Source organism: Corvus cornix, chromosome Z, assembly GCF_000738735.6.
Source record: "Corvus cornix cornix isolate S_Up_H32 chromosome Z, ASM73873v5, whole genome shotgun sequence".
Lineage (NCBI taxonomy): Eukaryota > Metazoa > Chordata > Aves > Passeriformes > Corvidae > Corvus > Corvus cornix.
Genome location: NC_046357.1, coordinates 30,163,275 through 30,189,179, shown reverse-complemented (window position 1 = coordinate 30,189,179; position 25,905 = coordinate 30,163,275). Strand labels below are relative to the sequence as shown.

The 25,905-nt window shown below is 42.4% G+C and overlaps 1 protein-coding gene across 1 annotated transcript in view; it reads left to right on the top strand.

The window, feature by feature from the left end:
- The window catches only part of PIGG (phosphatidylinositol glycan anchor biosynthesis class G), an 85,704-nt gene that overhangs the window by 51,790 nt on the left and 8,009 nt on the right, over nt 1–25,905 (top strand). Inside the window, 1 exon segment of the mRNA XM_039566674.1 lies at nt 4,664–4,827. Coding sequence (XP_039422608.1) covers nt 4,664–4,827 — 164 coding nt within the window.

The window sequence follows — 25,905 nt, the reverse complement described above, 5'->3', positions numbered from 1 at the left end:
AAACTGTGCTAGCTAAATGAGGCAAGAGAAGAGAAATATAAATGAAATGTGGAACACTTCCATCTGGAAATAGGAGAGAGGTTTGGAGAACTACTTTTTGCACATATCTTGGTGTGATTATGAAGAAAATGAGACTTGCCCATGTTGCTGAGCCTTTATTAAATCTTGGTAGACAATACGGTACATAATGATTAAACCAGTAACTGTGTCTTGCTGTGTGTGGCTTGTAAGTGATGGCCTTTTGAATAAGATAGTAAAAATAGCCTCGTTCAGGATAGCATATTTAATGAATGAGGCACTGTTCTTCCAAAAAAGTTTTGTAGGGTCCTTCAAGACTTTATGGAAGTACATCTGTGAAAATCTTAAGTGTACAGAGTGAGCAAGGCTGATAGGAATGGATACAGCTCTTCATTAGTCAGTTGCTGTAGCTGATGAACATGGGGAAAGAAATGAAGTGCCTGGGTGTGGAAGCTAATCTTTTGATTTTGAATGTAAGTATGAAAAAAAAAAAATTAAGGGTGGGTTGAAAACAAATGCCTTGATCTTACACTTGGTTTTGCATTCTACACTTCACTGTGCCAGAACCCTGAGTGCCTCTCCTGTCTCAGACTTTAGTTGGCAGACTTCAAGGTCATCTCCTTGACTGAGAGAGGAGCTGATGGGAGAAAAGCAGAGCGAGGGGCCTCGCCCTTCTTTCTGTTTCGTTCTGCTTTAATCCGATGCTTTACTGCCTGTGTTGTATCCCAGCTATGTAAGCAGGTATGTGTGTGCCTGTCTTGTTGTTTCTTGATCCTGGCCTGGACCTGGACCTGGACCTGGTGGCTGGCCTTTCTGGCCTAGTCTTGGACTTGCCTTGTCACTACAGACTTGCAGTTCCTGGACTGTATCTAGCCCTGATCACTGTCTCTGGATCCAGCCCTGACCTGGACATGCCACTGAAGAATCCTGACTTAGTGCTCTCACCTGCCTTGTTCTCACACTCATTTCCCAGCTTACCTTCCTTGGCAGAACCATCTGTCCCTTTCTGCTGACAATTTGAATCTAAAAGGCAAATTTATTAAACGGTTTTAACTTAAATGGGTAGACTATGCATGATGTCATTTTTCCAGCATTTTAGCAAGATTTTTGTGAATAGTAAGCAGAGGAAAAGGTTGCTCACACAGGTTGTGCGGTCTTCATGCTTAGAGGTTTTTAGAGATTGTCTGAATAAAGTGCTGTGTTATTAATGTGGAAGCTGGGTAAACCCAATTTGTTTTCTAGTCTTGTTTTAGTAATTAAGGTCTTCGCTTTATTTATCACTTTGTGTAAATTGATGAAGAGAAGCAAAGTCTAAAATACTCCAGTATTGTCAAAAATAGATGAAATTAATACATTTAGTCAGAATGCTACTTATTTATCAGGATATTATTGCAAGCTTGAGAATCTCTTGATGAATTTTTCAATGAGCTTGAATAATTGATTGTCTTCTCCTAAGCCCTGAGTTGTCCGTGTCTCATAACTCAGCAGTCATTTCCCAAAAGTATGTTGTATCTTTATCATTACTATTTATCCTTAAAATGCAGTGAGAATAGAAATAAATAACTTGGTGGTTCCTCTTTAATAAACCAGCTCTTAAAAAATTTATTTTGCAGTAAATATTGCTAAAAATATTTTCATTACCTTGCATGAAAACTCATATATGAACAAAAATGCCATGTATTTATTTATTAGTCTTGTGGGGACTTGTTGCCATGCTTAGAGCAGTGTATCTGCAGAACGGGAGAAGGAAAATACAGTTCCAGTTTCTGGTGGTTTTTATCACTGGAGGAAACCAGAATAGATTTGTACATTTTTAGAATCATTTATATCTAATTCATCTTGCCTTTAGGTAAAAGAGATGGACTGAGTGACATTTTAAAGTGACGTTAACTTTTTCTTGTTATGATTTCAAAGCACTGTAGGATAATTTACATTGGAAAGGACTTCAGCAGGTTGACAGTTCAGTCCCATTTTCACAACAGCATCAGCTGTGAGGTCACAGGGTGTTGAAACCTCCAAGGTCTGTCCAGAGGCAGAGAACCTTTCTGGCCAACATTTTCTGAAATACTAGAGTGATATGTTAAAATAAAAGGAGGCACTCTGAATTGTCAGTTATTTATGCATTGTGTGGAGTATTAGAGTTTATAAGCTATGAAAATTTAGTGTAAATACACGGATTTGTCTTGGAGAAAGATACCTAATGTGAAGAAAAACTGCTTCTTACCACTTAGCAGGGCTCTTCCAGTATTGGTGGCAGTAGTATCCATCAGGCTTGGTAGATTCATGGTAGGAGTAAGATGTTTGGACACTTCTCAGTGTGACTGGAGTTGTAAGTTTGTGGATCCAAATGTGTGCATCCTTGTTCTACAGCTATGTCACTTTAAACAATGTCAAAGCCAGATGGAGTGAACCCTGTGGGGAAGCAACTCAGGGAGTTGGGAGAAGGGGGAAAGCACTGTTCCTTCCTCCAGGTTCCTTACTTTGTCCTGACGTGCTTCCAGAGAGGAGTACATCTTTTTGCCTGCACTTTTTCTGCAGGACCAGTGGCATGCACTGCAGTGCTATATTTATTCTTGCGTCTTCTCACATACAGTATGATGGGGAGTTGCCTCAAGGTGCCAAAGATCAACCATGTGCATGTGCCCGTGGAGTAAACTGTAAAGACACCTTTCAGCTCTTCCTGACATGAGCAGGGAGGATCTCCTGATATCTCAGCTTTTCTACTCTGCACGCATCATGCAGAGGAGAAAGAGAGGAATGAAAAATAAATAGATATGATGGGCAAAAGGCCTGCTGCTGTGGACAGGGACTGGGGGAAAAGAGAGCAGGTTCCCTCCCTACCTGTCCCTGTCAAACTCTTGCTTGTTGAGAAGCAGCACCCTGCCCAGCACTCAATGCTACACTTAACTTTCTGTTCTTTCCCATGACCTCAGTTTCTTAAACCGGAGGAGTTGAACCTGAGGAGTAGCCTTATCTTACAGCTTTCTTTTCCAGTCCCATAGTATGAATTCTAGGGCGCAGATATGCTTTTATTTAGCTGCTTATCCTTAGTTGTGCTTTGCTTTGCTCCCCTGGCATTGCTGGACATTACATTAAGTGCTTAACAATATTTGGTTACACTGGTGCAGTGATTTACTACAGTGGTGCATGATGAAAGTCAAAGTGAGGAAGACTAATTGCCATAAGTCAAGATTCTTCTATTGTATGATATCTTTGTAAAATCCATGCCATATTGCCCTCTTACAGTTTCAGATTCGACTTAAATTCTGGGGATGCCTTCATGGTGGGATTCATGGGGACAGTAGCTGCCTGTAATGAGCTCTGAATGGTTCTGTCAACACAGATGGGTTTTTTTCTCTTGAGATTTTAGAGCTGTTTCAGGAACAGTTTTTTTGCTGGTGCCTAGTTAGCTGTGTAGCTGAAAAAGCTACCTATCTTTTGTGGTTCCCTGTGTGCTCTGGTCTTTGTGACAGAAGTGTGTATTTGATGATGGCACTTCCTTGCTAGGGTAACTTGCAGTTCAAGAGGACTGCTGCCACTAAGGTGAGCTGAGGTCAGGTTTGAAGAAAGTGGGGAGCCACCACACCTCATATGCTCTGCTGGGATTGAGTCTGAGGCAATTGGTGGTGACAGCCCTTACATTTGTGTTGTTCTGGAATTCTGTAGGTGGAAAAGGAGGGGTTTATGGCTGTTAGAATATCGGTGCTGGATCAGTTTCTCATGGTACAGCAAGAATATCTGAGAGCTTTCTCACTAGTCTGAGGAAACCTATCTGTTACCTGTTAATTTAAGAAATTTTATGCCTTCATAGGGTGTGTTTGCTACTTTAGATATTTGGGTAAAGTTAAATACTTTGGGATTTTCAGTGGAAGACACTTCCTTCAGTTTTACATTGTTCCTTGTTATTTAGTGGTCTTGGTCACTGGAAAAGAAAACTAGGTAAAACATACTGGACTTTGACAGCTCTTGATACTTTAATTGCTGTATGTTCCTTCTATTTTTCTCTTGGTAGGTTTAAATGCCTTTTATTTATGATTCAGGCTATCTAGACCGACTTCTGGTCTATTTCAATGCAACCTTATGTGGTATAGAGACTTGGGAAGGAGAAACCTCTCTAAATTTGCTTGTCTTAATCTGTGTACATGTGGGAACTTGTGCCGTGAGGCAGGCAGGTGGGCGATGTAGTGTTCCATTACAGCTCTAATTTAGAGTCCTGTTGTGTCTAAGGGCAAGAAATATTTATTTCCTGGTGTAATTTTAGGCAGCAGGCCTAAAATCTTGTATTTGAACATGGTGTGATGAAAAATGCATCCTTTTCATTAATGTGACTGAAGTGTAGCTGTTTATTTTAAATTCTTTTTTAAAATGTAACTTATTAAACAATGGACATGTTAGCTTGCAGACAAAATAAGGCAAGCAAAATAGCATGCTGTTTATGCCTTTGTTAATCTGTAAATCGTTACTAAAAGCACTGGTTTGGTAAGCTGTTTTATGGAAATTCAGATGTAAAGAATATTGGTCAGTGTACACTAAAGCAATTTAAAGTGTAAGTCATTAATGGGTGCAATAATTAATATTACTCTAATGCATTCTAAATATATCTTTGGAGATATTTAGATATTTACTATTTTATCCCTGTTTTCAGGGAAATTCAAATGGCATTGCTACTGTGGATGTTTCAGCAGGTTTTGTGGGACTAGACAGCTATGTGGAGATACCAGCTATCTTCCTCACAGCATTTGCAACATATGCGGGACCTTTGCTTTGGGCCATCCATCTGCTGTGCTACTTGAGTTCTGAAGTTAGCAGGTAATAATTTTTGAACTGAAGTAATACTTCTCTATGTACTGCAGATATAAATACCATCCTTAAAATGTATACCTTTTCAAAGAAATTTTTGTTCACATAATCTTTTTCCCTGAAAGTTAGTTCTGTATTAAAAAAATGCATGTTCTTTTTTTCGGTATTTGTTTGTATCACCTAACTCTTCCAGTTTCATTTTATCTGCAGAAGTTTTGCTCTGGGAATTTACATGTATGTTTTACTAATTTGTTTCTTAATGAGTTCTCAGTTTGCTGTGCTAAATTACTTAAAATTTTCTTACGCTTTTATGACAGCATGTTCTGCCTAAAAACATTTTTCTTGAAACCTTTTAAGTCAGAGACCTGAGAAGGACTTTTTAAAGTAATAGAATAGAATTCAAATTTAACTAACATGATGTTCTTTGAATGTCCCTCTTTGACAGAGTGACATGCAAGGTTTAATTAATAAAACGTACTAATATTATTGTATGTTACTGGTTATTGCAGTCATTTGTAGCTAAAATATTTGTACTTCTGGGTGTCTTGTGTGGTGAATGAGTTAAAGTAAAATGAATTAATGCATTGGAATTTTAAGAAGACAGTTGTAAAATACTAATGGAATTTAAGAGTATGCATATAAAATCCAATTTGACTCTCTAAAATTGCTTTTACCTCATCATTCGGGGTATTTAAACTGAGTGATACAATATGTTAAAATAGAAGAGTTGTGAATTCCATATTGTATCGTATCAGTGCACAAATGCCAGAACTTGATGTATTTTCACAGAATTAACATTTGACAGTGACTAAATTCTTGCCATCTCAGAGTCTTTTCTCTATTATCTGTGGAATTTAAATCTACTTTTTTTTTTTTTTTTTTAGTGATGAAAAGAATATTGCAGTAGGCTTGGCAGGTGGGATTTTAGACAGTATTTAGTTTATCACAACTTTTTGCTTTACACATTCTCATCCTCTCTAAACCTCTGACTTCTTTTTATCTACACAGTGTCATCTGGTCTCACCCTGTCAGTGACTTGTTTTCTGGCTTCTCTCTTCTCCTCTTGCTCGTTTGTTTTGGGCTATGCCTGCACTGTGTACTTGTGTTAGCTCGGTTGTGTTCATTAATGGTGTAAGGAGATGGGATCACCAGCTGACCAAGCTGGACAGACCAGTGGAGGTTTTTGAGCCAGGAGGCACCTGTTCTAACAGACTAATTCCTGCACAGTCACTGTGTCCACTTTCTGTATTAACAGGCTCATTTAACAGGTATTCACAGTGATTAACCTTTGTTTACTGATTTGCCTGTCTGCTACATGGCTCTCTAAAGATGTCTAGCGCTCTGCTTGGTTGCTGTGGATTTATGCAGCCTAGTGCTGGGCCATTGATCTACTCATGCACTCATTAGTGTAAATTGAGATGCCCTGTAGAACTTTACCTCTTAGTCTGAGGCCAGTTACCCTGAAGTCATCTTTGGTCTTAAATAGATTGATACGGTCTAAGTACCTGTGTTTGAGTATAATACTTCTGAAAGCCAGACTTTACTCTGTTTTTTTGCTTCAGGAGGAGTAGATGTGGAGTACACTAGTTATTGATGTCTTGATTTGTGTAATCTCAGAAAGCCCTTTCTTGAATTTTCCTTACTACCTGCTGACTTGACACCAAACTGAGTTTTAACTCTGTTTCTAATGCTCCCCAATTTAGCTTTAGTTACTGCTTTGCTCAGTCAATAAATTTTTCCAGTATCCAAACTCTTCAAGTTTTCTCCATTCTTTCTGCTCTATTTAAGAAAAGTGTGACCATGTACATATAAAAAGTGTTGCTACTTGTTTTCTGGTAAATATGTGACCCATGAATCTGGGTATTGCTTGCATTCTATGAATGTCCTGTTTTTCCCAATTCCTGTATACCTCTGCCATGATTTGTTTCAAATAGCACGGTGCCATTTAACTGTTTACATCAGTGTTTCTGCTGTGGTGGCTTTTTTTAGTGGTCCCCCTCTCTGTTCTTCATCATTACACTGTAGGTACTTTGGAACTGACGCTTTTTGCTTGAGCTTGGAGGCTTCTGAGCACTGTAGAGAACAATGCCTTGGTGGCATTGTATGGGGAAGGAGAAGAAAAAAAAAATGAGCTCCCGTAATTTAAAGAACTGCCGTTTTATTGTTGTTTAAAATCTAGACTGCATGAACACTAGTGATGAACACTACCATACAATGATGAAGAGAAAATTATAACATACAGCATGTTTTTGGAAAGCTCTTCTAACAAAACAATGAAAAAATTTCAGAGACAAAATCTTTGAGTATCTGTACTTGTTTAATAGTGCTTCAAATAATATGCCTCTACAGTAGTGCTGGTTGTTGTTCTGATGTTTTCCTGGTTGAATTTTTGCAGATTAAACCTCAGCTAGTAGTGTTGCCAGGTACAGTGCTGGCTTAACCTGCTCTCAAGTGGGTAGCTATGGCCTGTAACACCCACATCACTTATGTAAATAGATTCCATCAAGCAGCTTGTGTCTGTAGCCATTTTAAGGTTCATTTGGGTCAAGTGGTTAGGCTGTTTCCTCAACAAAACTACATAAATATGGACTGGAATCTCTAGCTGCTGGGACTTGCTTAAATTGGTATGTTAATCTGCTCAGAACTCTGTATGCTTTTTATTTTACTCTTGTGCTTTGCCATTGCTGTCCAAATAATTGTCTTATTACTTGGTTGTTACTTCTTGGAACCTAAGCTGAAACTGCAGAAGGCGGGGGGTCTGCTGCTTCATGTGTTTTGTTAAATATACGGGAGACTGAACTTTAAAAAAAAATGTGCTAGATGCTTTAGGATGTTCTTTATAAAAGCTTCTTATTAACTGTTTCATAGCAATGTGCCTTGGTCAGGGGAATTCAAACCCCTACTTTTTACTGTGGTCCTGAGAGCAAGATGAAGATGTGCCCAGAGCCACTCAGCAGTGTCACTCTTAGCAAAAAGCCTTGCATTCTGCAGCCTGTTTTAGAGCTGTTGCATCTGAGGAGGTTGGCCTGGATAGGAAGGCCTGGCTTCAGGGCTGTCTTTGTTAATTTCAGCCACTTGCAGAGCCCATGTAATTTACAGCTGCTTCAGTTGGGTTGGCTTACCAGAGCTTCTTGCTGAAATTCTTTAAAGCCACGTTGTATTGGGCATCACTGCCTAGGGGCAAGTATGCACTCATACCATTCCCCCTTTTGGGACTTTGCATTTATGCAGCCGCAGAATACTTGAGACTGGAGTCCAACCCTCCTGTCCAAAGGAGGGTCAGCCAGAGCAAGCAGAGATACTCCAGGGTCTTCTTGAGCAACTTGCTCCAGCATATAGCAACACGTGGAGTTAACAGTTGTTCACTGGTGTTTAAGGGGAATGTGTTGTAGATCATTCATCCTTTCACTGAGCACCAGTGAGAAGAGTCTGAGTACATCTTCTTTACTTCCGCCCATGAGACGTTTGTGAACATTGGTGAGAACCCTGCCAAACTTTCTCTGCTCAAGTTAAACAATCCTGGCTTTCTCAGCCTCTCACTTTGTCAGATGCTCCAATCCCTGAGACATCTTTGTGAGCTTTTGGATTTGCTCCAGGACACCCATGTCTGTCTCGTACTGGGGACCCCAAAACTGGATCCAGAACCCCATATGTGATCTCACAACTGCTCAACAGAGAGGAAAGATCACCTCCTTCAACCTGCTGGCTCTGCCTTTTGCACTACAGCCCTAGGTTGGTTCATGGGAACATTGCTTGCTCGTGCTCAATTTGTTGTCCAGCAGGAGTGACGTATGTCCTTCTCTACTTACCTACTTTCCAGATGGTCAACCCCAAGCCTGTTCTGGTGCAGGATTTGGTGTCTCCCTTTGTTAAACTTACTGAGTTTCTTGTTGGTCCATTTCTCCAGCCTGTCAAGATGCCCCTGAGTAGCAGCAGACCCATCTGCAGACCCAGTTCCTGTGCAAACTGCTCCTCCCAGTTCTGCATTGTGAGCAGACTTGCTGAGGGCGTACTGCCCCATTGCCTAGTTTATTAGTGAAGACATTAAGCAGTACTGGCCTCTGTGTGACATCCTGTGGTTGATCACCGGTGACTGGCCTTCAGATGGAATTTCTGCAGCATCTAAATAGTTTTTCAGTTCACCTGAATGTCCACTTTTCCTAGCCTGGATTGCATCCGTTTGCCTGTGATGGGATGAGAGACATTAAGAGCCTACTTGTGAGATGAAAGTGCATTAGGTACACGTAGCCCGTATGTATTTTGCCGGTATGGTAAGGTGGAATAGAACGTAAGGAGGTTTTTGGATAATACATTTGCTGTGGAAATGTAGTTTGGAAGTCCTTAAATAATTTGCTTTCATCTGAACAAATTTGTGAAACTATAAGATATTCTCCTCATATGGAAAGGTAAATGTGTTTCTAAAATAATTAAGTGGCATGTGATAGACACTAACATGGATATTACTGCCACTTTTAATCCTTCAGGCTCTCCTGAGAAACTTGGCAGCATAAATGTGAAGGGATTTTCACAGACAGAAATAGAAAGAACTCTTTAGGTTCAGTCTCCATGGAAACTGTGCAATAACTCTTGAAACTATTTTTGAGATGGGGAGTACTGATTAAACTGATGCCTGAACTTAACCAAGTGTTCTGTGTGTGACTTGCATAAATTCCCGTGAGCACCTGGTTCATGTAGAAGGTAGTTTTTACAGTGACCACTCTATTGCTCTGGTCTGAAGTAGAATTTTGGATTTTTGGGTCCTTATGACTGGAAAAGGGCCATGTTGTTGGATAATTTGACCTATATTATATGACCTCACTGTGCGTACACTCCAGATGGATTCAGTTTCCAAGCTCCTACCCAAACAAAATTGTCATGTGGGTGATGTTCACAGTGTTGTGTAATTACCACTCTTCAGTTAGGCATCGTGATAGTTTTCAGGTTACCAGCACATTAAAATCTGTGTTTTAGTTGGTTTCGTTAGTTAGGTGTCAGGGTGAACTGGTGGGCGTTTCCTAGCACTAGAAGGCTGTGTGCCTGTTCGTTTTTCTTCTTCAGTTATCAAATGTTGTAACAGTGTTTTCACATTAGCAAGTGGCTTTCAGATACCGAAAATGAATGCACGCCCAACAGGAGGGTGTTAATAGTTGCATAACTTTAATGTTATGCCTTGACTTTGTTAATGTAGAACTCCAGCACAGCAAACTTAAATTTTGCTGTGAATTCTTTTATAATGCTAATCTAAACAGAATTAGGAAGGTGTGCTAGCTAAAGGAATTTCAGCAGTTAACGTCAGCTTTTGCCATCTTCAGCCTAATGTGTTTGATTGATCGAGTCCCCCATTCACTACCCATGTTAGTGCATTAATAATTGTTCTTTCTGATGTAAGCTGGACATGCAGTGAGTGTTTCAATATACCTTTCTTTTTGAGTCCTAGGTAGAAAGTGCAGCCTTCCTTAAATACAAAGGAACAATCCAAACATTTTCCACTGAACCCTTCAGTATTTTATACAAGTAGATTTTAATTCTTCTATTTAACCCCATTCTGTCTTACTTTGGTCAACTAAAGCTGAAAAAAATGTTTGCATCTAAGAGTGTATGCTGCTGCATTCTCTAGAATTGTAATCCTTGTTATCTGTTGTACTGCCAGCAGTCTCATTCTCTAAATAAATTTTTAAAAAAGATACAGAGGTCATCTACTTGTTTGTTGATATGCATGGAAATTTGGAAGTGATTGGCTAAAACTGGGCTGGGGTTTTATTGCCACCAGCTGGAAGAGTATTCTACTCACTTAGATTTTTCCTGAGATGCTGTCATTGTATAAATGGCTGAAGATTTCTCTTGGACTTTGTTACTGCTCTATGATGGATACCTGTTCATTCATTCCTTTTTCATGTTGTCAAGACCCTGACTTTTCCTATGAGACTTCCTCCAGGCAGCCATGACTCTCAGTATTGGAAAGTATTTTCTAATTGGAAAGTGATCCAGCAAAATAGGGTTCCCTCTGTTATAAATAAATAACAAATTGCTTCAAAGCCTTTTGCAACATAAATGTCATCGTTTTGCTCCATGGACCAATTTTAGGCACTGAAGCACTTTCTGTGTAAATATTAAGGAATGTTGTGTGTGCACAGAATTTATAAAAACACAGATTTGGGGTAGGTTAGGTTATTTTTGTTTTCTGTAGATGAAAGTAAGCATCCAAATAGATTCGGAACTTAAAAAATAATGATCTAATTTTCAGTAGAGTTAGCATATCCAGCATGAGGTTTGCTTTCCAGTAGTGACTGATGACCCTAATTGAGAACTTGTCCTCCAGCGTGCTAGCTACTGCCCAGGTTGTTGTAGAGTTATCCACTTGGCTTTTAAATGCTCTTACTGGTGCTATTTATTGCCATTGCTATGAGATTTATTCTCATTGGCAGAACTGCAGTCTGAGGTAGAGACCACTTCGAGTAACATCAAAAAAGCTGTACTTCATAATTTAAGTAGTCTAACACTTATTCTTTGTGGATAATACTGATTTGAAAGGGTTCTGAAAATCTTTTTGATTTCTGCCCAAGCTCTGATTTGAGGTTGTCATGGTTACATTGTCTTCTTCCTCTTGTTCTTCTGGTTTTCATGTGACTTATGCTCAAGAGCACATAGCTGAGTTGTCAGTTCTCATTGCACCTGTAAAGCTGCAGCTACCTAGAGTGCAGGTATGCAGTACCACTTTGCTCTGCAAAAGGATAGTATTTGTCCTTTATTTCTGTTTGGAACCTCTGTGTTGTGAGACAGTGTTTTTCTGCCATCCTGTATGGTTAGATTTCCAAATGTTGCTTACAAAGAGCAACATTTTAAAGAGTTCATAAAATGTTAATACATGCAGAGCGTACTGAATACATTAAGACAATCAGTATTAACAATGTTGGACATGGGTAACCTAGAGGAAATTTTGTGTTCCAATGGTAAGCATACAGAGTATCCTCAAAGAATAATGACAGTCCAGCAGAAACTGTTAGCAGGACTCTAAAAAGACTTGAAAAGCTGAAAAGATAATAATGAAACATTGGTTTTTTGTCTGTAAATAAACTTATGGCAGTCCTTCCTATTGTTACTGAACTATGGCTACTGAAACTTAACAAAGGAAAGCTAACTTTCATCAAAATTGCAGGATAATAGGTGGTAATGCAGCGTGTTATTTTCAAAAACCACATCATTCCACAATAAACAGAATTTTAGTAAATTATTATGAAAGGGATTAGGTTTTTCTACACTGCCATGTAAGAAAATGTTGATTAGTCAGCCCAGCTGATAGTAGATGAAGGACTGTGAAGCTTGGTGCTGCTGTAAAATGAAGTTTCATTTTCCTGTGTGCTTTCCCACTGTCTCTGACTCACTGTTCTTCATTATCTCTTGCTTGCTATCTCTCCTCTCATTCCTCTCTATCCCTTTCTTTACCTTGATTTCCTATCCCTCTCTTGTTATCCTCTTGCCACCACCACACCATCCCTTTCCAAACTTCCCTTCTCTCTTGGACACACTTTGTACCTGTTTCTCTTACTTTGTCTCACTTGCATGTGCATCACCTCTCTCCCTCTCACACTTGCATCAAAACAAGACTGTTCCATGTAGACTGAGAGACCAAGGTGGAAGGCACAGAATTACAAGAGTAAATATTTAGTTATGCATATGAGGTGCCCCAGTCAAACTGAGGCACCTGGATGTGGTTTAACACCTTTGTTCATGCTCCTTTCTCACTGTCCCAGTCTCTCTCTCTCTCTCAGTCTAGTGCTACACCTGTCTTGTGTCCACCCCCCTCAATTGTTACTCCCTCTTGCTTTCCTACTGTGTCAGATGCTTGCCTTTCTTGTGCACTTTGCCTGTCTCTCCTGGCTGTGCTTTCATCACCCCTCGTGGTTGGGTTTCCCACCTTTTTAATGTGCAGACTTTTCCCACTTGCCACATGTGTGTGCTTCTTGCCTCTTGTGCATGAACTTCCGGTCCTTGCCATGCTTACCTCTCTCTTACGGGCTTTCCCACTCTTGTGTTCTCCTCTTCTGTGCACCCCTGTCACTCTCATGCTTCTGACCCCTTGCAAGCATGCTTCTCCCCGTCTTGTGCATCTGCACGAGCTTTCCTCCCCATGCTCTTCCTCACTCACACTTCATGGCTCCCTGACTCTCCATCATGGCTTTTCTCCCTTTCTCATGGTCACTTTCTCCACCTCCCATATATGCTTCTCACATATATGTTCTTCCTGCTTTATGTACTTTTTCTACCTTCTCTCACATACCTTTCTCCCTCTCTCTCATCTGCTTCCCTCACCTTTATGCTCTTCCCCTGGCTGGCCCAGTTCTCTTCTCTTTTGTGTGTTCTCGTCTTGCAGCTCTCCCCTTATGTGCTTCCCTGTCTCATGCATGCAACTCTCCTTGCTCATGCACTTTCTCCCTTTTGCAGGCATGCAAATGCTCTCTCCCTCTCTCATTTCAATGTGCTTTGTTTTTCTCTTGCTTTCTTGTACATGTTCGGTCTCTTGTGTCTTTGTCTTGTGCATCCTTCTGTCTCTTGTTTTTCCTTTTTGTGTCTTCCTTTCCCTTCTGTGGCTTTTCTCCTTTCTTGCATGCTTTGCCATGTTTCACAGATTTTCCAGCTCTCACATGCACTCAAATACTTTCATATGCAAATTGCTTGCACTCTCCCTCTCTGTCCAATGGTAAATATTTTACTTGGGTCCTCCTCTCCCACCCTTCTTCTTTCACATGCCTTTTCTTCCTGTAGCACTTCCCTCCCTCATTCCCTTTGCCTCTTTGTCTTCTACCTTCTCCTCTATATGCTTTCCAGTCTCTTGACAGACATACTTTCTTGCATGCACTCCGCCTCTTCTGAGCTTGCACTTGTGCTTTCTCCTCCCCACTTGTTCTCTGTCCTTTCTATCTCTATAGTTCTTCTAAATCTGTAGAGCTTCCCCCAGCCATACGCTGCTTTCGGCTTGCGTTGAACCTGCTTTTCCTCCCTCTTAGATTTGCATTTATTCTCTCTTGGGGATTTCCTATTTGTCTTTCATCTTTCTTGAGTCCTTCCCAAAACAGAGTGGCTTCCTCTTCTCTCTCCCCTCTCTCATTTTCTCCACTTGTTCCTCTTCCTCTTCTCTGTTATTCCTTTCCCACATCTCTTCCCCCTCTCACTGTGAGGCTTCTTCTCTCTCTCTGCACCCATATTTCCCTCTCTCTGATAGGCTTTGCCTTTTTCTCATGTGCTTTGCTTTGCCTGTTCCTCATCTGTATCTTCAGTGATCTATACAAGGGGATCAAGTCACCTTTAGTCAATTTGCAGATGACACCAAGTTGGGCAGGAGTGTTGATCTGCTGGAGGGCAGGAAGGCTGTGCAGAAGGATCTGGACAGGCTGGATTGATGGGCCAAGGCCAGTGGTATGAGACTCAATAAGGCCAAGTGCTGGGTCCTGCCCTTTGGTCACAACAGCGCCATGCAGTGCTATAGGCTGGGGGCAGAGTGGCTGGAAAGCTGCCCGATGGAAAAGGACCTGGGGGTGCCGGTTGGCAGCAGCTGAACATGAACCATCGAGTGCTCAGGTGGCCAAGAAGGCCAGTGGCATCCTGACCTGTATCAGCACTAGAGTGGCCAGCAGGACCAGGGCAGGGATTGTCCCAGTGTACTTGACACTGGTGAGACTGCACTGTGAGTTCTATGTCCAGTTCTGAGCCCCGCACTACAGGAAGGACATAGAGGTGCTGGAGCATGTCCTGAGAAGGGCAAGGGAGCTGGTGAAGGGTCTGGAGCACAAGTCCTATGAGGAGCAGCTGAGAGAATGGGATTATTTAGCCCAAAGGAAAGGAGGCTCTCTACAATTACCAGAAAGGAAGTTGTAACAAGGGGGGGGGTCAGTCTCTACTCCCAAGTAGCAAGTCATAGGACAAAAGGAAGTGGCCTCAAGTTGTGCCAGGGGAAGTTTAGATTGGATATTAAGAAAAAGTTTCTTCACTGAAATGATTGTCAAGGATTGGAACAAGCTGCCCAGGGAAGTAGCTGAGTCACCACCCCTAGAGGTATTTAGATGTGCAGATGTGGCACTTTGGGACATGGTTTAGGGGTGGACTTGACAGTTCATCGTTGTACTCAAAGATCCTAAGAGTCTTTTCCGACCTAAGAGATTTTATATGCTTTTTGCTTAAATGTTCCCTCTCATGCTTTCCCTGCTATCCAATGCTTGCTTTCTCCTGCATGTTTTGCCTCTCCTGCCTTTCACCTGTGTATTGTGCTGGGCCTCTCTCACGTGCCTTTTTTTTCTTCTAATTCCAAACTTCCCTTTCTCATTCTGTCACTTTGTCCTTGTGCTTTGACCTTTGCGTCTTGTGTGTACTTCCCTCCACTTGTATTGTTCTTCTTGCACGCATTTTCCCTCCTTTTTACACTTCTCCCCTTACATACATTTCATTCCCTTCTGCGTGTTGTCATCTTTATGTGCACATTGCTTCTCTCTCACACACTTCGTCTTCCATGTGGGCTTTACCTGTCACATGCTCTGCTGTTCCCTCATTTGAGCTTTCTTGTGTCGTGCACTTTGCCTTTCTCTCTTTTTTTCTCTCTTTCTCTCTGCTTCTCTCTCCTCAGTGTTTTGTGCTCTTGCTTACCTCTTGTGCATGTGAGTTTTGTCTCTTGTGTGCGTGCTTTGCCACTCTGTCTCCCTCATATGCATTTTGCAGCTCTGTCCTCTGTGCTTTGCAGTCAATGTGTTGATTTAGGCACTTTCCTCTCCTAGTCTCTCTTGCTATAGTATCTAACATTCTTCTCTCTCATGCATTTTCATCTTCCAGTTTTTCCCTATTTGCACTTTGTCTCTCTCACTACAGCTTTCTGTCTCTCACTATCCCCCTTGTCTCACTTGCTGTCCCACTCTCTGCCTCACTGTACTTCTGCCTTCTGCTCGCTGTCCCTCCCTCTCAATCACACCTCCCAACCATTCCTCTCCTTCCTGAACTTTCCATCTCTCTCTGCATCTCTTTTTGCCTCCCTCTTCCCCATCAATCTATCTCTCTCTGGCCTCTTTCCTTCTCTTCCTTCATTTCTTCTGCTCTGTCTTATCTTTCCCTCTCCCTGAGATGGGCTTTTCCTCTCTCATTTGTGTCCCTGCTCCACAGCTTTTCTTGTCTTCCAGACATGTTTTGCCTCTCACTCACTTTGCTTCTCGCACGATGTATTTTCCTGTGCTTGCCTTTTTACATTCTCCCTTGCTTTGCCTCTTTCACTTTCTCCGTTCCTCATGTGCTTTCTCACCTCTTTGACACATTCTCGCATGCACTTTCCCTCTCTTTCATGCTTTCATTCCCTTGTGCTTTCCCTACACTGCTTGCTATTTCTTGCTCTTGGCATCCCATCTTCTGGTCTCTATCCATCTGTCTCTTGGGCTTTCCCTTTGTCTTAGATGAGTTTTTTCTCCCTCCCCTCCTCACAAATGACCTCCCAGTCTCACTCTTATTTTTCTTCTCTTTGTGTAGCTTTTGCCTTTGTCTCTCTTGTCTTAGGCTTTCTCTGGACACCTCTCTGCCCTTCCGCTTGTCTCTCTCCCTCCCTGTTTTCTCTCTTAGCAGTGTGCTTTTTTCAGTCAGTTCCCTCTGACCTCTCAACCTTTGCCTCCCTCTTGGCCATGTCACCCCTTTCTCACAGAAACTCTGTCTCCTTCTTGTAGGTGTGCTTTCTCTCCCATTCTGATCAGCCTTCTCTTTCACAGACCCCTCCCCTCTCCTACAACTTTAAACACACCTGCTTTCTCTCACAGATGTTGCCTTTCACACACATGTTGTTTTTCTCTTGGTTTCCTTTTCTCTTATGTTCTTGTGAACATTCATGCTCTTGTATGTTTCTTCTCTATTTTTTCTGTGTTCCTCACTTTTCTTCCCTGTTGTCATCCCATGGACTTCTCTTTCTTTTTCTCTCACTTTACCTATGTATTTTTCTCTCTTCTGTCTCCAAATTCCCCTTCTTTCTGAGATGTGCTTTCCTTCTCTCGAATAGGTTTTTCCTCTTTCTCTAATGTGTTCCTGCTTTGGCTGTTTTCCTCTTTTACTTGCACTTTCAGACTTGTGCTTTCTTGTTCTTGTGCTATTCCTTACTATCTGTTGCTGTCCCTCTCTCATGTTTCCCTTTTTTCTCTTTCCCTTTCATCTTCTCATTCCCTTTCCCCATCCCTTGGCCTTCCTACCCACTTTGTTTTGCCTGGTTTTCTGTCTTCAACTGCCTTGTTCCCCCGCCTCCTTGTACCTCTCTCTCAAACTGTCTTTGCCTGTGACTCACGTGCTATTCCATCACTGAGAATTTTCTGCTTTCTTGTGCATGCTCTCACACTTATGCTTGTGGCTTCTTATTTGTCCTCTGTTCACTATTTCATTCTCAATTGCTCACTTCCTCCCTCTCTTGTTTACTCTCTCCTGAGCCTTCCATTTGTCTCAGACACATTTTCCCTCTCTTTTGGATGTGCTTTGCCATTCTATTGGACATACTTTCCCACTCTCTGGCAAGCTTTCCCTCCTGCTTTTGCTTTTCTTCTCTGTCCTGCTTTCCTCATCTCCCTGAGGCACTCACACTCACCAGCACTCCCTCTAGCATGCTTATTTTCTCATGGTTTCTCACTTTCTCCCTGTCTTGCATATTTTCTCTCCTCTCTTCCATGCACGCATTCCAGCTAGCTCACCTTTACTTGTGCTTCTGCTCCCTTTCATGTTTTCCCCTCCTGTTGTACCTCTCCGTGACACACATTCCCTTTCTCATAGGTGGCTCACTTCTCTCTCATGTTACCTGCCTCTCTGAATGTTGCATCATCGTGGTGTGTGTTTTTGTATCTCCATGCACTTTCCTTCTCTTGACCCCCTTCCCTTCGCTTGTCTTCTCCCTTGGACACACTCTTCCCCCCATTTTGTCTTTCCTGTTTTTTGCATTTTTCTTCCTTGTTCTGCTTCACTTTCCCTCTCCCTCTTTTGCTCTGCTGCTCAGTCTTAAGTTTTTCTCGTCCCTTGCATACTTTTCCATCTCTGAAACGTCCTTTATTGTCCTCATTTATACTTTTAGTCTCCCTTTCTCATGTCTTGCCCTCTCTTTGGTCCATTATCATGCATGCCCCGCACTATCCGTGTGTCTCTTGGCTGCATTGTCACTTTCTTGCACATACTTTTAACACTCTCTTATGCTTTCCTTTTGCGTCTCATGTGCTTTGATTCTCTTGTATGTTTCTTTTTCTCGTTTCCTTCTCACTCTTTTGCTTTGTCTTTCTCTGCCTTGCATGCCCAGTCTCACTTTCCTCGTGTTGCATGCTTTCTCCCTGTTCCACAATTTTCCTATCTCCTGCTTTCAGTTTTCCTTTTGCTCATGCTTCCTGTACTTGGTGATTTTCCTTTGTGCTTCCCTTTCTTGCATGAGTCCTTGCTAACCCTTATATATAACCGTTATATCCATATATCTGTTTTGCTTCCCCCCTTCACCCACTCTCTTCCTTTCTCCCCCACACTCTTCTCTCTCTCCCAGCTTGATTTATTTTCCTTTTATTTTTATTTTTTCTTACTACCCCCCTCATTTGCTCTCTCTGTGTCTCTGGCTTACCTTTCAACTGTATAATCTTTCCCCTGGCTTATTTTTGCTCCCTTTCCCATACTTTCCCAAAGTTGTCTGCTTTCTTCTATCTTAGCTTACCCTCTTTCAGGTGCTTTTTTTCTGTCATATGCACTTTGCATCTCTTTGTAGTTTCCCAGCCTTGCATGTGCTTCTTCTTTCTCTTGCCCTTGCTTACTCCTCTCTCTTCCTCTCCCTAACATGCTTTCTATTGCACAATCCCTTTCTCTCCTGCTAGTACCTTGCCTCTCTCATATTTTGCCTCTTGTGCTTCCCCACCTTCTTTCATGCTATCCCCCTCTCCCACAATCCTTCTTTCTCAACCCCCTTCTTTCTCTCACTTTCCCCCTTTCAATCTCTTGTTTCTTTTTCCTCCCCTCCCTTCCCCCTCACTCTATCCCTCCTTTGATATTCCCACTCTGTGTCTCTCTTTACCCTTTACTCCATCTCAGGCATTTTCCCTTTTGCATTCACTCTCTCACATGGTCTTCCTTCTTTACTTTCTTTGCCTCTCTCACACTGCTTCTGACATGTCCTTTGTCCCCTCTCTCACATGCTTTGCTTTTCTTGAGTGCTGTTACTTTCTTTTGCACTTCCTTCTTCCCACTCTTACTTCTCTCTGTCATTCTTTCCTCCCCTTTGGGTGCTTTTCTACCTCAGACACATTTTTCTACTTTGATGAGTGCGCTTTTCCTCTTGCTCATGCTTACAGTCTCTTGCTCATACTTCCCCTACTCCTGTTGCTTGCCATCTGTTCCCATTGCTTGCTAGCCTTACTTCTCTCTAAGTATCCTTGTCTTTTCTCCTTGTTATCCCTTTCTTTTCATCTCTATCATTTGCCCATTAGCCTCAGGCATGCTTTTCCTCTTCGATGTGCTTGTTTTCCCCTTTCCTCACAGATTTCTCTCTCAAGCATTCCCCCTGTCTTGGTCACCCCATCTGACATGATTCATCTCTTGTATGCACTTTGCCTGCTGTGCTCCTGCCTTGCCTCATTCAGATGCTTCCCTGCTCTTTTGGGTTTGCTTCGCCTCTCTCTCATGCAGTTGCATTCTCTGGCATACTTGCCCTCTCTCTGATGTGATTTCCTGCTTGCTCCTGCATTCCTGATGTGATTTCCCTCTCGCCTGTGCTTTCAGTCTCTTACATGTGCTTTTCTTCTTTCTCTCCTGCTTTGCATCTGTTGCCACGCTCTCTCTGGTTCCTTTTCCCCCCAGTGCTCACCAGCACTCCTCCTTTCCCTCCACCTGTCTTCTCTCCCTTCATTGTCCTACATATATTCCCTTTCTAACTGGCACACTTCACATGTCTCCATCATCCCATCTGCATGTCTCTCTCATGAATCTCACCTCTCTGTCTTCTTTCTCAGAGGCCTTACCTCACTCTTTCTAGTGTTTTCCCTCTCACTTTCACTTTGCCTCTCTCATTTGGCATTTTTCTTTTGCCTTTGCTGTCCTGTATATTTACTCTTTCTCAGGTGCTTCCTTGTCTCAGTGTCTGTTGTTCTAATCTCTTCATCTCGCATCCCCCTCTCTCATGTACTTCATCCCTCTTTCACACACTTCTCTCTTTTGATTTCATTTTCCTCTTGCTTCCACTTTTACCTGTTCTTTTCCTCCCTTCACCTCCTGGTATTCCTGTTTGCTTTGCCTTTCTTGTACTTTGCCTCTTTCCCTCTTCTGCACTTCTTTTTCCTCACAGTTTCCCTTTCACAGGCTTCCCACACCCTTTTCTTCTCTCTGTTGTGCCCTTTACCCTGTGTGGTGGACCTTGTGCCTGTCTGTCTCTCTCACATGCATCCTCCTCACTCTCGTGTGTTTCCCCTCTCACATGAATTCTGCCTGTCATGCCTACAGTATCTCCAATGCATGCTTTTCCTTGCTTGCTGTTCTTACTCTCTGGCACTCCCCTCGCTCACGTGTATTACTGTTCTTCATTTCTATGTCTTCCTCTCTCTCTTGGATGCTTTCTATCTCACAAAATTACCCTTCGTGTTTGCACTTCCAATGCCACTTGTGGTGTCTTGTCTAGTGTCATTGTTCCCTCTCTCTTGCTGTCACTATCCCTCTATCTTGCTCCTTCTCTTTTTCTCTAGCTTTCTCTCTCTCATCATTCCCTCTTTCTTATTGTCCTCAGTTCCCCCTTACCTCTCTCTTTCTTCAACTCCCACCCTCTCTGTCACTTGCCTCATCTTTCTTACACACTTTCCCAGCAGCACACGATTTGCTTCCCTTTCACCTGCCATGCCTCTCTCTGTCATGTGCTTCCCCTGAACTTACCGTGGTTAACTGATGTCATGTTCTCCTCACCTCGCACTTTCTCACACCCTTTTCCCATCTTCATACTCCCTCTCTCATGCACATCTTCCTTCCTGTTGTCATTCAGTTTTATTGTCTGGCATGTGTTTTTTTTGTCTTGGGCATGCACTTCGTGCTCACTCTCTAATACGTCGCTTCCCTTGCATGCTTTTTCTTTCCCCTGTGCTTTACTGTTTCCTTTTTTATCTCATGTCAAATCACTCTCTCTCACTAGCCTTCTCTCTCATGCTTTCCCACCTTTCTCACATTTTTTCTCTTTCTTGGATTTCCTTCTTGTTTACGCTTCTAGTCTCTGGGTAATGCTTTCCCCCTCTAGCTTGCTACGTCCCTCTCTATTGCTCTCTGTCCTTGTCCCACTTGCTGCCTTTCACACTTCCTCTAGCTTTACATCTCTCACAGTATGTTTCCCTCTCTGCCATATGCCCTTACTGCTGTCCTGGATGTTCATGTCCTCTCTTTTGAATGTGCATTTTCTCTCTCTTGGATGCACTTTGACTCCTTCTCTTGCTTGCTATCTCTCACTTCCATGCCTTCGCTCAATTGTGTGTCATCTTTCTCTTGCACACCCTTGCCCTCTCTGTTGTTTTGCTCTTCTGCTGCCCCGCTTTCTTGCATTGCTGTACAAGGCACACAGTTCTCCTCTCTTCTGCTTGCACTTCCTCTCTTACTCATACTCTCAATTTCCTGTCCTCCTTTCCTCCCTTTCTCTCATGCAGCCTCTTTTGATCTTTTATTATCTCTACTTGCTTCCTCTTCCCCTTCTTTATTTCTTTCTCATCCTCCTGTTTTCCTTCCCTCTCTCACATGCTTTCCTGTTTTTCCCCATCTTTCCCACACTCTTCCCCCTACCATGCTCTCTCACTTTGCCATCTTGTAGTTTTTTCCCTTGCGTGCTTCATGTAACTCACTTGCACTTTACCCCCTGCACATGCTGTCACTCTTGGTTGTGCTTCCTGTGTGTCTCTCACTCAGTAGCACTCCTCTCACTGTCTGCTTGCTAGTTCCCTCTCTCTTTGTGTTCCTCTCCTCCACAATTTTATTCATCTTGATGCCCCCTCACTTCCCTTCCAAAACTCGCTGTAACACTCCCTCTCTTGCTTCCCTACTCTTGCCTCTCACGCACCTTGGCACTCACTGGCATACACAGGTTCTGTCACACCCACATGCTCCTTCCCCGTCTGTCTGTCTTCGGGTCTTTCCCTCTCCCTTGCACTCCCTTCACCCCCCTCTGGACATCCTTTCCCTCCCACCCACTGTACCTTTGGCTCCCCCTATCAGACATCTCTCACACTCTTACCCTCTTTTACTTTTTCACACACTTCCCTCTATCGCTTGCTTGCGTTCTCGCACTTGCCTCACAGGGCTTCCCCTTCTACCATGCTTTCCTTGGCTCCTACTCTTCTGCATATGCTCTTCCTTATCACTACTGCACTCATTACTTTTTTTTTTCCTTTTCTTGTGGGTTCTCTCACACATTTTGTTTCTCTTTTATGCTTCATTGTCTTTAATGCTTTCCCTTTACCATGTTTAGTTTCGGTTGAACAATATCCCAATCTCTCTTGCTTGTACTTTTCTAAGTTCATGCCCACTGCCCCTTTCTTCCCCATGCTTTCACTTGCTCTTTCACTTCCCTTCTTCTCCTCTTTCCTCGTGCCTTCTGTCCCTCTTTTACACATTCCATGCCTGTTTATTTTTTATGCTTTCCTTTTAGTTAATGTTTTCAGTTCCTAGAATACTCCCTCTCTCATGCCTTTACTTTGTTGCAGGTACTTTTCCTTTTGTCTACTGCAGTTTTCCTTCCATGCCCTTGTACACTTTTCTCCCTTGTTTATAATTCCACTCCCTCTTTGCCTCATACTCTGTTGTTGGTTTCCTCATCTCTCAAGTTTCCACTCCCTTGCATCCATGCCTTTCTTCTCTCTCTATAGCATGTCCCCCTTCTTCTGCATGTATTTTTCCTCTTTGGTACACTTTCTCCACCTCACAGCCTTCTGCTTTCTCTCTATTGATTATTTTTATCCTCTCGCTTTTAGTTTCCCTCTCTTGGGCATAGTTTCCCTCCCTTATGCAGCTGTTTTCCTTCCTCCCTGTGCTGACTTGGTAACTTTCCCTCTCACTTGTGTACTTTCCTGTTCTGTCACATGCTTGTGATCTTCCACATGTGTATTCCTAATAAAAATATCTTGTTTTTTCTATACATAAATTCCCTCTAATTTTTTCAGCCATTTCCCCCCGCCTTTCCCCTCTGACACCATTTCATTCTTTCCGTTGCACCTTTCCTCTCTCTTGTGCACACTCTCATTTTCTCTCTTGCTTCCCCATATGCACACACCCACAGACACATTCAGTATGCTGGTATGCTTTCCCTCTTTTTCCCTGATGTTTTTCATCTTCCCTCATACTTTTCATACTTCTCTCATGTGCCTTCCCTTCCTCGGTTTCTTGCTCTATTGTGCACATTCCCTCTCTGATAGGCTCTTTCATTTTCTCATACACACTTTACCTTGTTTGCTCAAGCCTCGCTTGTCTCTCCTGTGGATATTTATCACTTTTGCGTTCTCTTGGTGTCTCTCATTCAACATATGTTCCCCTCTTGTGCCTATTTCCCCTCTCACATAGTTTCCTTCTTGATTCAATGTCTGTCTGATCCTATTTCAGTCCCTGTTGCATGCTTTCTCTACTTTCCTGTAATGAAAGGTTTCCTGTCCTCTCTTATGTGCTTTACCTCTGTCCTGTGCATCTCTTCCTCTCTCAGACCCTCTTGACACTTTCCAATAATTTCTTGATTTCTCTTTTCCGCTTTCTCTCTTCTAACCACTTTTCTGTCATGCAGGATTCCTTTAAGGTGTGAGCTTTTCCTTCCTCCTTGGCACACAATACATGTCCTCTCTCCTGCACCATCGCTTGCTCATTGATGTGCTTTCCTGCACTTTCTTCTTATGATTTCTTTCTCTAAGGCACATTTATCCTTTCTCTGTCACATGCCTTATTACAATTGCTGTCTCATCATGCTTTCCCTTTTTCCTTTGCCTGATTCCCTGCTCTGTCTGCACCTTCCCCTGTACTTCGCATGTGTTACATGCCAGATGTCTCACTTTTTGTCTGCCTTCCACTTTGTTTTGTTAACAGTCTCACTTTCCCTTCTTACATGCTTCCTCTGTCAAGAGTTTCCTTGCATCTCATGTTTACCTCTTGTACTTTCTGTCTTGCATTGTTCCCCCCTTATGCATGCTCTCTCTGACTCTCTTGTGTCTGCTTTATAGTTTCTTACAGATTTTGTGTAATTCTGCTCTCTTGTGTGTTCTTTTCATTAATTTTGAGCACTTTCTTGCACATACACATGCTGTCCCTTTCTCTTACATGCACTTTTCCTCTTTTTCTTTCTTGTGCTCCCTCTCTGTTGTGCCTCTTTCTTCTTTTTGTCAAGCTCTTTGCCTCTTCTTGCATGTGAGGGCTTTCCTCTCTCCTGTGCACATCCTCTTTTGCTTCTATTTCTTGCTGTTCTGGGCATTTTTATGTCTCCCTCATGCAACTTTACTTCTTTACCTCATGTCATGCTTGCTGTCTTACCTGCTACCTCTTTTCTGTGTCCTTCACTCTTGTTTCCCCCCTGTCAGTCTCTGCCTATGCTTGCCCTTTCCCTCTTACTCTCCTTTCCACCTTGCTTGCTCTCTTACCTTTGCTTTTCTTCCCCTCTGCCTGATTGACTTTATTCCCTTCTCACTCTTTTCTGTCTGATCTTTTTTCTCTCCCAATTCCACTCTGGCTTTCTTTGCCCTGCTTGTATTTATGTTTCTTTGGATCTCAGTCAGTCTGTCTATCCCACATGCTCCTTTCCAAGTCTCTGAAATTCTCATTCTCACTTTCCTTCTTTCCTTTGCATATCTTGTTGTCTTTGCTTGCTCCTTCTGCCATTTCTGTTCCACTACACCTTTGTATCTTCCTCTTTAGTGCCTTCTTTTTCAATCCCGTTTTCTCTCCTCCTCTCCTCCTTTCCCCTCAGTCCCCTCATTGCTCTCACACTCCCTCTACTCACTGTCATGTCACCCACAGCCATCCATTCTTTTCCTTACCTCACTCTCTTCCTATCTGTCCCTCTCTCCCTTTTTTCTGCACTCCCTTCTTTCTCCACCTCACCTCCACGTCATCTCCCTCTCATGCCAACCTTTGCTCATCTAACTTCCCCTCTCTCCCTCCAGTGCTCTTCCCCACCCTCTCACTTGCCCAGTTTCTCCACTTTCCTTATCTTACTTCCATTGCATGTGTAGTTTCCTTCATGCACACTTTCCACCTTTGTATTAGCCTCTTTTCCATTCTTTTCCTTCCTTCCTTCCTTCCTTCCTTCCTTCCTTCCGTCCGTCCGTCCGTCCATCTGTCCGTCCCCTTACTCAAAGTGCAAATTAACATCTGCAGTCTTCTGAAAGTTGTATCCTGTCTGCTTTACGTTTTCTGTCTCAGAGCCAGGATTACAATTACAGTATCACCAAAACTATGGCATAAAAAATCCTGTGCTGATTTTTCTGTCTTCTCAGCTAGAGTCCAGGGAGGAAGAGGGTCTGCAGCTACTAAATCAAGGTATCTTATTCAAAAATCAGATCGGTCTTGCGATTAATTACTTCCCGAGATGAAACCATTTTTGTTTACTGTTCCTTTTATGCGTAATGGTGTTAGCATCATCTCATCCTTTGCACAGATCTTAGGGTATGGGTTTACAGGTCATGCTGTAATCCATTTTGTCTTCAGGAGAAAGTACGTGGGGCTCTCCAGTCTTTATCCTAATTGAGTATTGTTCTTAAAAGTAATTTGCACAAAGCTGAATTACTAAGAAGTCCAACACTCCTATAAACTTACCAAAGTAAAAAGTGTGTATGATGCTATGCTTGGGCTTAGTAAGAGTATTCCTGTGTAATCCTGGAAGATATCTCATTGCACCACAAGGAATAGAGTCTCTGAAGATGAATGTGCTGTGCATTGTGCTAGAAAAAGCTGTGAAGAAAGTTGGGAGCAATATTCTGATACAATGCATGAAGTATACACAGTGCACTGAAGAAATTACCCCCTTTCTCTTCAGTACTTTGCGTATTCCTTCCTCTTTATTCTGACACAGATTGGAGCATAGTACCAACTTTGTTTCCCCTCTTAAATTAGCAAGAGCTGCATGATAAT